The 11,147-nt window shown below is 49.6% G+C and overlaps 1 protein-coding gene across 2 annotated transcripts; it reads left to right on the top strand.

Moving 5' to 3' along the window:
• The first annotated feature begins 392 nt into the window (after positions 1 to 392).
• LOC149371498 (uncharacterized) lies at positions 393 to 9,667 on the top strand. 2 transcript variants are annotated; one of them, XM_089565743.1, is made up of 5 exons: positions 393 to 1,270; positions 2,349 to 2,446; positions 2,525 to 2,637; positions 9,206 to 9,378; positions 9,526 to 9,667. In XM_089565743.1, the coding sequence occupies exons 1-5, from the start codon at positions 672 to 674 to the stop codon at positions 9,599 to 9,601; spliced, it is 1,059 nt and encodes a 352-aa protein (XP_089421869.1). In that variant the 5' UTR covers positions 393 to 671; the 3' UTR covers positions 9,602 to 9,667. The 2 variants fall into 2 exon arrangements, with proteins under 2 accessions (XP_089421869.1, XP_089421870.1); XM_089565744.1 differs by having other exon boundaries at positions 394 to 1,270; positions 9,206 to 9,387.
• The last annotated feature ends 1,480 nt before the right edge of the window (positions 9,668 to 11,147 follow it).

Here is an 11,147-nt window from a genome sequence, read left to right as displayed (position 1 = left end):
CGAAGCGCGCAGGTGGCTGGACACGCCCCCAGTGCACCTTACCAGCAGATGGTAGTTAAGCTAATTTCAGCGGCAGAGCGGTGGTCTTATACGCGTGATACAACACAGCCTTGGAATTCAAGGCGAAGGTGCTCGGCGGAAACAAGAAAAAAAAAGGACATGTTCCATTCGAAAGACGGATTAAATCAGTCCCCCATCCCACAGTGTTTGATTTGTTTATTTAAATCAACATATCTGATTTTCTTTTATTTACTTATTGTCATTAATATTATTATTGTTTTTTTCTTATTACGTTTTTAATTTTTTATTCCATTGTATTTCATTCCTTAACGTTTTTGAGCACCTGTCAGTCACCGCCTATGTCTTGACCAATCCCCCGCAGTGGGTGTGCGCCATTAAATTCTGGAGGACAACAAACCCTACGTTAGCGCGAAAAGGCATATGGAAGAAGAGGAAGACGACGACGACGACCTAAGGTGCTGAACGAACGCCAGTCCCGAGGCACTCCGTGCTTATAATACGAGCGCCCGGCGTCCGAGAGACCAGACGCATCACCGAAGACCCGAAGTGCAGGTCGCACCTCAGGCGTTCGTTGTGCCACCATTCAGCATCCTTCTACCTCCGCACGTTGGCAGCAACGCGACTGCTGTTCCTCTCGCGCGTAGTCGAACATGGCGACAGCAGAGTCCGGTTCTGGCGACTGCGTCGTTGCCAGTACAAGCGACGAGCCGAAGGACGAAGCCACCAAGAAGCCCACAAGCGACGAGCCGAAGGACGAAGCCACCAAGAAGCCCACAAGCGACGGATATGCCGAACTGCTGGGCGCTTGCAACCTGTCTGCGAGCAGTAGCGACAGCGACAGCGACGGCAGCGGCAGCGGCAGCGGCAGCAGTAGTAGCGGTAGCGGCAGCGGTAGTGGTAGTGGTAGCGGCAGCGGTAGCGGTAGTAGCTGCAGCGGTTCCAGCAGCGACAGCAGTGACGAAGAAGACGGCAGCGCTTCGGAGACCGTCGACGTCGTCGGTGAAGATGCGGCCACGGCCAGCACAAGCAACGAGGGAGCCCAGAGCGCGGCTTCGCCAGAGCCGTCGAGCACGCAGGCCGAAGATAGCGCGGACGACGACGCCGACACTGATCACGACCAACAAGTTGTCGCTGCCGACGCCACAAGCAGCGTACCGCTCGACCCTGCGGTGAGGGTTCCTCAGGTAACGCTCGTCAACAGGGCCGAGTTTCTGCCCAAGATGGAACTGCAGGTCAGCCCACAAGGAAGGTAAGTTTTCAAAAGCGTGTCACCTCCAAAGCCCGCTGAAGAAGCGTTGGAAACGCGAAAGCGAGTATAGACTGCGGCACAAAGGGGAGATCAGCGGAGCGTGTGCTACTTCCTCTTGTTTCCAGTCTAAACAGCGTTACATATGTATGTAAAAATTATTTCGCTGCATGCGATTTTTGCAGACACACTGCCTTCTCGATCATAACAAAGCGTCGCTCGTCATTTTTCGTTAGCCCTATAGCTGTCATGGCTGCTTCGGCTGTCTTGTTCGCACGTAGTGGTTCCTCGGTTAGTATATGGTCTAAAAGCGTTTTTCCGGATTGGAAATCAAAACTGAGTGAATGGACGCTGTGGATTCAGCCATAGTTACACAGTTCCAAAAGCGCGCTTCGATCGCGGAGGCCACGATAGTTCTTCCAAATTACGTAGAGCACAGGGGGAACAGTTGCGCACTTAAGGCAACACGAGGCAACACTTCACCAAGAGCATGCCGGGAACGTTCGGGCTTGGCTTGGCTAGTGTTGGCCGGAAACGTGAACTCTGTTGGCTGCGCCGTGACACAATGGCTAGATCTAGTCGCCGTATGCAGATCAAGGAGGTTATTGATGCAGATCAAATTCTTTTCAGAGATTTTTTACTTTCTGAACAAATTATCAGGGAATGTTCGGATTAGTCTTGTATGGACAATAGCAAAGCATTCTTTGGAGGTTTCCCACAAGAAAGCTCGTATTGTTGTAACTGAATTTAAAGCTTGTTGGTAGCGCAGCAGTTTATGGGCCCAGCGCTCAATTGCGAAACCTCGTCTACCCGATATATGTCATGCGCCCTCGGCGGATGAAACGCAAGCACGGAGCTGGCAGAGCACGGACGCGCGTGCTGTTCGTGCCTGGACGCACTCTCGGGGAATGCGGCATTATCAAAGCACCTCAAAGCTTGTTTTTTCTCTATGCTGAGCGTTGCGTCATCGCGATCGGCACGGAAATGAAGTTTTTGTGGCGTGCATCGTCGTCAGTTGACGAGCGGCTCATTTGAATTGAAAACGGTCGACGAAAGCAGTGGACACTGTTCTTACGCGCAGGCTGATGCAGCCAGTTCCGACGATCCGCTTCAACAACCTGATCGACGAGTTGCAGTACGTGGTTTGGGTCAGTTTCATCCAAGACTCCGGCGTATGTGGTCAGTATATGTTCTGCAACCTTTGCCATCACATGTGCGTGCCGTGGCATGAACGACTTACCGCTTTGTTTCGTGCAGCTGGCGAGTACATGCACCCGGAATCACCCCGACCGGGAACTTCTTGGAACGGGAGATCACTGTCATTTTCCAAGCTCAAGCTTTACGCCTTCGACGGCGGCTCCAAGACACCCGTAAGTGCACGCACACTAGCTTTATGTAGGCTGTGTACTTATTGTGGATTCGAGCGTGCATCATTCTAGTGCCAAGTGATGGCACCAATTCGAAACCAGCTGCACTTCTTTGTGACTGAGTTAGGACCCTAGATTTTTGGGTAGAACTCTATTTTATGGAATTCTCTCACCCCGAACAGGTTCCTCAGATATCTAGTTATACCCGATTTCTGCCCGAAAATACTGCTTCTAGACGATGTGTTTTCCAGTGCACAGAGCTGGACACTGTTCGCAAATGAGCGCATATATTGTACTCTTTCTCTTTGCACAGCAGTGTTTTCAGTTATCTGATTATTTTAAGCCTCTTTCCATGAGTTTATCAACACGCGCTTAAGTTCGACAATCAGCTCAAAGAATGATTCAGAAACGAGAGGCCAACACATCGGTAGCGACCAAGTGTCTTATTTCAGCATCCCTGTACGAAATGCTACCCACACTAATGACATCTTGTTCCAAGGTGCTTGTGCATTTAAAGTCGCTGCTGTTATGTTGTATGACTCCTTTTGCAGTGTACAAGCAAGGGAAAACAGTCGCCAAAGTTCTGTCCACGAGCTCATATGCTAATGCACGAGACAAAATAGTAATAAATGAGAAATACTGAAGCGAAAGCTTCACTATGCCATGTAAAGCCAAGGTCGCGGACCGCAGGACTATGACCATGAAGTGAACACCTCAGTCACGCTTTAAGCTACGAGACCGATGAAGAGCGGCAGCTTCGAAAGCAAGCAAAGGCTCATAACTGCCCCCCACCCCCCTCCTCCTCGGACAGTGGTCATCTCAGCCGTGCTTACGTGGTGGTAGTGACAGATGTGCGCTGCATGCGCTCACATTGACAATGTTGTGCCAGAAACACGGCACTGAGGCCATAGGCCGGCGGCGTTCATTGTGTTCGTTGGCGTTGACAACAATTTTCGACGCCGATGATTTTAAGGAAAGGTAGTGGCATAACTGGCTCCCTGGGTCAGTGGACGCCTGAATCGCTCTTTAAGGTACGTGGTGAGAGAGAGAGAAAGTGGCTTGTATGCGTTAGCGCAGGCAACGTTGTGGCAGACGCGTGGCACTGCAGCAATAGGGCGCAGCGTTCATTGAGAGTGCAAACTCTAGCGGTCAACCACTGACTGCCACCTGCCAGGGTGGCAGGGTGGGTGCGTTACCTGTGCAATGTCCAAAATGCACTCAACGTTACAGACGCCCGATACGCCGGAGCTTTCGCTCTCTAACCAAGTTCAGCAGTAGCTGAACCACAGTTTTTAATGCGAACGCATTACTAGGCTGTGTTAGCGGCTTTCTGTCATCAAAACCGTGTCCGCCGCGATTGTGGGAAACTATAAAGAGATATCGCCTCAAAAGCAAAAATTTTGGTGCCGATGGGATCATTAGTTAATTAGAGCCAAAAAAAGACCAAAAATGGGCATGGCGCGCGAGTACCGCGAAGTTTGAATCATCGTAAGTGCGGTGGCGACGTGACACCACGTAATGTACCACTTAATTTGCCCACGTGACCGGAAAGATGGGCGGAGGCAACGCGCGGCGCGAAATTTGTGTGTGCGAAATAAATACCGAGGTGAAACGATGGCGGCTTTGGAGTTAATCGAAATGTATTCAATAATATCAAATTATAGAAACGCCAGTAGCAAATGAAAGGTTCATTAGAGTGAATTAAGGTGAGTTACCTATAAATTAAGGTGGATTAATGTGGGTATAATGCGACAATGGTACATTGGAATGAATTAAAGATGAATTAGAGAAAATCAATTGTGAATTAACTGTGAGTTAAGTGTAAATTAAATGAATCAATTCCGAATTGAATGGATTAAGTACGGATTAAACGGATTGATTGTATCGAAATTGCTAATTAAGTGGATTAAGTTAAATTAATTGTGATTTGAATGCAAATTAATTGTACAGTAAGGTGCATTAACTGTGGTTTATGGTGAATTGTGTGATTCGATTGTCAGACGCGACGTCACAATCGACATAGAGGCAAAGAGGAGCAATTATAGGCGGCGAGGAGGCGTCAGTGCTGTCGCATTACTCCAATGCGATTTCCGCAGTGCCCTCTAACGTTTTTTGACACTTGGTATAGTTTTTAGTGAACTTTCTATTTGCGCACTGTTTATGAAAATAATTTGCAAAAAAAAACAGATTTTATGTCTCACAGAAAAAAAAGCACTAATAGTAAACTCTTTGGTTGTAAAAAGAAAAATACCTTAGAACCCCAAATTATGGAAACCTAAGCTCAGCAGCAGGTCCGCACCTGAATTTTCGCTAAAGAATATATAGATAATTGCAACTGAATAAATTCATCCTATCTTTCATGATTTTGAAAAAGCATTCAGGAAAATTTGCACGTTAAAGATCCCCAGGTGGTCGAAATTTCCGGAGCCCTCCACTACGGCGTCTCTCATAGCTTTAGTCGTTGGGACGTTAAACCCCATAAACCAACCATTCAGGAAAATTCCACATGGACGGCTAATGCACTGATTTATAATAAATAGCTGCCCAATTTTAATTTCGTTAACCAAAGGCATCCTTAATGAGAGGAGGAAGTTGGTAGTCATAAGTCCATTCCTGCTTCTATTCCTTTTGGTGTTCCCCAGTGAATAGTTTTGGACTCCTTTTCACTGCAATCTTCATTAATGATATTCATTAATGGTATATTATCATAGACCTTTTAGCAGGCAACAGGGTGCATTTCAGGCCAAAATAACTAACCATTATTGTAGACAGCTCTTACAGGTCGACTATATACAGTGGTGAATTGGTGCAACAAATGGCTAATTCCCTTAAATGTTTCGTAGCATAAAATATTTTTTTCATTGGTGGCAGAACTTAATCTCTCACAGGTACACCTTCTGGAATTTCCGTTCACAAACTACTAATACCGCATACAAATATCTTGGACAACACCTGTGTGGTGATCTCGCTTGGTCAACTCATATCAGTCGCATTACCTTGCACCACACAAATACACTCCAGGGTAAGAAGTACAGCTGCCGTTCGGCACTTACATCAACTGACTCTCATAAACTATTGAAGGCATCTCAAATCATGCCAGCATACCTCCACTAAGCCACCTTGAAGAATTAGCTAATCTAGAACTTTTTCACTCAAACTATTATTATTTTTCATTTGGTGTACACCCGCAAATGTTCTTGGTTTTCAGCCCGCTGCAAAAGCAGCCTGAAGATGCTATAATTTCGCTTAAAGCCAAAGCATTGCACAGTCACTATTTAACTAAGCAGCAACGCTGGAAGGGTCTTGTCAAAGACCGCTTTCCTAATATTATTTGATGCTGTTGGATAATCCACCTTTAATTTCATGTCCGTTATAAGGGTCTAGAGGATGTGAAAATAACATATTACTGCCTTGCTGTTAACCAGTAACGGATGCTCTGTAGGAAGCTTCTGGTAGTTAAGCCGAAATCAAAAGTATCAAGCAGCCCTGGTGACTTTTACATGCCCCTGTGGTTCATCTGCCTAAACTGCATACTAAGTACTGAAATATCTTGAGTGGCCGCAAGAATCCCTCACAGGAGCCTGTTCCAACACAGTTGCCCAACAAGACATCTCTTGCAATCGAACAAGGCAGAGACCAACATTTTTGTGGTACTTGGTTTCATTGCATACCGAGACTGGCACATGCAAATCTAGTTGCTTGCAGGAGGCTATTCAGTTTCACTGATGTGTGTTGCCAAGTACAGCCGGCCAAATCTTTAGCTGGCGTGCGCGACGGCCGCGTTTTCCGTGCTCCTGCAGCTTATAACGGAGCAAACTTGCGAAAATATCAAATCTAAGCATAGGCTCACTAAGGCCGTGCTCAATATTGAGCTTTCTGCAAATTTGATTCGTTGTAAAGCGCAGGAGCGCAGAAAAAGCGGCGGTCGCGCGCGCCAGCTAAAGATTTGGCCGGGTGTACATAGGGCCTCGTACCTGCTATGTTTGTTTGCGAAAGCAACACTACGCGAGTCGCCGAGGAGCTGACGAAAGGCCATACTGCGCATGCGCGAGGAGCAGTGACGTCACACGGCTCACAGCTTGCGCGCCGCCGCCGTCGCTGCGCGGGTGACTCAGCCGCGCCGCCGCCGCACTCGCCAGTTGCGCATGCGCAGTAGCGGCGCATAGCTAGCGTGCCAGGGCCGCCGCCGCTGCCGCGCTCTCCATCGCCTGTCTCTCTCTCCTCGTTGCTTTTGCAATCCTCCAGGTGAACCAGAGCTACAGCACTGCCAATTCTTTTTTTTCTACGTGAGGTCCGCATTCAGCAAGGTCACCTACACTTTATATGCCTTGAATGACTCTTAATGTCACCTGGGTGCTACTGTGAAATCGCAATCTGTGAATTCCGGGTTGTCTCTAATACGCTAAAAGGTCAGTTTAGTGCGACCTGGCCGCGTTTGCTCGTATAATAAGCTCTAAGACAAGTTCGAGAATAAGCGGAAACTTATTTCTTGGTCTCCAGATTCTTCCACCGTGGTCTCCAGCTGGCTGCTACATGTCTCTTCTCCATCTAAAACACAACAAAATGCGCCGCCGCGGTGGCTCAGTGGTTACGGCGCTCGGCTGCTGACACGAAAGACGTGGGTTCGATCTCGGCCACGGCGGCCGAATTTAGATGAGGGCGAAATTCTACAGGCCCGTGTACTGTGCGATGTCAGTGCACGTTAAAGAACCCCAAGAGGTCGAAATTCCCGGAGCCCTTCACTACGGCGTCCCTCACAGCCTGAGTTGCTTTGGGACAATAAACCCCAATAAACCAAAACCAAACAACAAAATGCCACAGTAAACTTAAAAAAAAATTACCTGGTGGACAGCGAGAGCAACGAGGAGAGAGAGAGAGGCGATGGAGAGCGCGCGGCGGCGGCCCCGGCACGCTAGCTATGTGCCGCTACTGCGCATGCGCAACTGGCGAGCGCGGCGGCGGCACCTCTGAGTCACCCGCGCTGTGCGCACCAGCTGTGCGCAGTGTGACGTCACTGCTCCTCGCGCATGCGCAGTATGGCCTTTCGTCAGCTCTGCGAAATGGCTCGGCGACTCGCGTAGTGTTGCCGGCGCACCAGGGACTCCCTGGAAACGAAGCTGCGAATGCGGCTGCACAAGCACACATAATCCGGGCACCTTCTTGCGCGTCCTCCCCAGCCGATGTGCCTAGCCGACCACTTCTGCGGTTTAGTGAATTATAGACGATTGCGAAAACAGGCATCGCTGCAGTTCCCTCCGCCGGCAAAGGGGCTGTCGAAGGCAGACGAACGCGTTCTGCGACAGCTACAGAAAAACACCTACTGGTGTCCCGCTATGGCTGCTCGCTATGACCCGAAAGTGAATCCTTTGTGCACACACTGTGACTAGCCCTGTTCCCTACAAGGTGTGGGCCTGTCAACACTGTCCTCACTTCCCTCCCCACCCAACCCCTCCTAAGGAGGCTTGGGACACCCTCCTCGAGTGCTCGAGTGTGACGGCGCAAGCTGCCCTCGCTCGCCGGGCTCGCGAGACGACGGGATCCTGTGGCATCCCGGAATAGGGACGCGGACCAAGAACATGCCAGCATTCACTATCTACGCCGGCTCATCCTCTATATTTGTATATCAAATGTTTGCTCTCTCTCTCTCTCTCCCCCACCAAGCCAAGCTCTCGGTTACTCTTTCCCATAGGTGGAGAAACTTATTGGATCAGCTCCTTTGCTCGCATCAGCGAAAACTGAACTCACAGCCAACAGCAGTTCTTAATTTGGAAAATGCAGACCGTAATATGCTACGTTGAGCATGATGTTTACGCTCTATTGGGCCAGTAGTTTGCGCACAGGGATCTATTATAATCAGCATATACAGAAGCCTCTCTGTACACCTAGAGGATCCATAGGGTTTCCCTTTCTTCGTACGAAATAGCAGTGGGTAGCGGAGAAGAAAACATGTTTCTGATATTATTTTCGAAATATATGTAAAGGCAAGAGGGCCACGATCTTTCTGCCTTGGCTAACAGAATAGGCTGCTGGTTAAGACTACGCAGTCAAAATGGCACATAACTTAAGAGTACATTTCTTTGCGCAATGGCTGATGGAGTTTCTGCAACACGGTGGTGAGGTCCAGTGTTTGTTGCTTGTCTTGCAACATTAGCTGAAAAGCACACTTGCAAAAGCTGGTCGGGAGAGCGTGCTGCTGGGTGGGTTGGTGGTGAATGCTGTGAAGTTAGCACGAAGGGTATAGACGAGGGAAAGGAAAGACGTTCGTTAGCGCTGGTGAACGCCTTCCAAGTTCTTTTTTCCTGCACATCGTTTAGTTTTCTCACTAAGTTCTTACTTGCAAAGGTTGTCGACTAAAGCCATGATATCTTTCAGAGGTCAGCTGGGAGGGATAACAATGTTTCGAGTCCACTCCTGAGCTGTCCATAACGTCAACCATTTTGGCGCTTTTCTTGATAGCATATATCTCCTAACTGCATTGCATCCTTAAGAGTGAAAGCGTTTGCGTTCAATCAACAGTTCTTCAACCTCACCTCAGCTGGAAATACTTTTCATTCTTGTTTGTCCCAAGCAGATTACCCTCACCTGCAACAAGACTTACTTCCTTCAGATTAACTTCGGCAACGTCGACGAACATGGTCGCATCCTTGCGCGCACAGTGATTCGCCAGGCTATCGTCGGCACGTGGTTTGTGGCTGTAAACTACATCCACACCAAAGCCTTGGTGTCATCCAGCAAGAAGACTAGGTGAGTGTGGTATGTAGTCACTTTCTCTTTCTGGCTAGATGTTAATGCACTATAAACGATCCATGTCCTCAATCTTTCGTTTCCTCTGCGCAGCTGATCAGTCCAAGGTCACACTTTTACCTTATTACTTTTTGTGTTTGTTTCTAGTTACCTGCACGGCCCTGGAAAGAAGCGCAACAAATCTGCGTCCTTCCGGAAATCACGAGGCTTTTTTGTGCAGTGAAAAACGACGCCCCTAGGCCCATTATATAAGTGACTTGTGTGTGCAATAAAAAAAAAGATGCCTCTACTTTTACTGTGCAACTTTCTGTGCTTTAAAAACATCACTGAGTCCAGGAACTGAGAACATTTCTATTTTGTCTGCCATTTAATGGCCACACGGGGGGCACACTTGCAGCCAAGACATGGAACACAGCCATGGAGAGAGAGTGTGTGTGGGGGGTGAGGGAGGGGGGTGAGGGGGTGTCAGTTGATGGGCGGGGGGGGGGGGGGCGGCGGTAGGGGGGGGGGGGCTACTGCGAGAACACAAAAATAGAGCTGCGCGCAAAGTGAGGCTGCTGCTACTGCACAAAACTCCAATCTGAGAATGAAAGAGGGAGCAAGCGTGTAAGTCATACGTGTCCAGCCATCCACCCTGCATATCATCGAAGCACTTGCGGCAGTTCTAAGCGAGCGCCAGCATGAGACCACTTGCGGGACCAAATGAGGCTGCCGACACGAAACCTCTACCTCTGTAGATCCCAATAGGCCGTGGCGGGGCTGGAAAACGAGAGTGCCCAAATACTGCCCACATGGGTCCCTTGTCGAGTACTTGAGAGCAGGTGCAACGTCAATGTGGACTCTACGCTCAAAACAAAACCTCTGCTAGCTCAAATGGGGCTGCCCACGCGAAACTTGTGCAGGTCCCACATACGCCGTAGTGGGGCTGCAAAAAGGGCGCACCCACATGCTCCCCACAATACCCTTGTAGGGTACTTGAGGGCAGGTGAAGCACTGATAGGGGCTGTGTTCGGGAATTCCCTCGCCAAGCCTAATATGGTCGGCGCAAGCTAAACCGCTGTCTCACATCGACCATGCCTTGTCTGGAAAGCGAGCGTTCCCACAATCTGCCAACGTCGGCCCCTTGTCGGAGTCTTCTACCAACACAAATGCGGAAGCTATAAAAAATTGGCAATGCTGGTTAAACCTGGAGGATTGCGAAATCAACGAGGAGAGACAGAGAGGCGATGGAGAGCGCGCCGCAGCGGCGGCGGTACCGGCACGCTATAGCTATGTGCCGCTACTGCGCATGCGCAACTGGCGAGCGCAACTGGCGAGGCTTGTGCGGTACCGCGAAATCCTAATTCATTATTGCGACAGCCACCGTCTCTACCCGGCACCTGCCAAGGGGCTGAGTAAGGCGGAGGAGTGAACTCTAGGGTGCCTGCAGACAGGAACTCTTCTCTGTCCTGCCATAGCAAAACACTTCGATCCGAACACAGATGGGCGCTGCCCGCACTGTGGAGAGATCTGCGATATCTTTCACATGGTGTGGGCATGTACTCAGAATCCTCACCTTCCCCCTTCCCCCACCCAAGAGGCATGGGAGACTGCCCTCCTCAACTGCTCCACACTGGAGTCCCACAGGGCTGTAGTAAAGCGGGCGCGAGACGGGGCCTCGTCGTGCGGTGTCCCTGACTAAGGATACCGGCCATGCAGCAGGGTTTGTTGACCCTGCAACGCGACAAGAAGGTCGGCTGTCTTCTACTCTTCCTATCTGCCGACGCGAC

Source organism: Amblyomma mixtum, chromosome 1, assembly GCF_055824585.1.
Source record: "Amblyomma mixtum isolate Tamu chromosome 1, ASM5582458v1, whole genome shotgun sequence".
Classification (NCBI taxonomy): Eukaryota; Metazoa; Arthropoda; class Arachnida; order Ixodida; family Ixodidae; genus Amblyomma; species Amblyomma mixtum.
This window is presented reverse-complemented; position numbering and strand designations above follow the sequence as displayed.

Coding starts and splice junctions, on each gene's coding strand:
- LOC149371498 (XM_089565743.1), top strand. CDS start 672: ATGGCGACAGCAGAGTCCGGTTCTGGCGACTGCGTCGTTGCCAGTACA. Junction 2,447..2,524: donor CCAAGACTCCGGCGTATGTG/GTCAGTATATGT, acceptor TGTTTCGTGCAG/CTGGCGAGTACATGCACCCG. Junction 2,638..9,205: donor ACGGCGGCTCCAAGACACCC/GTAAGTGCACGC, acceptor TGTCCCAAGCAG/ATTACCCTCACCTGCAACAA.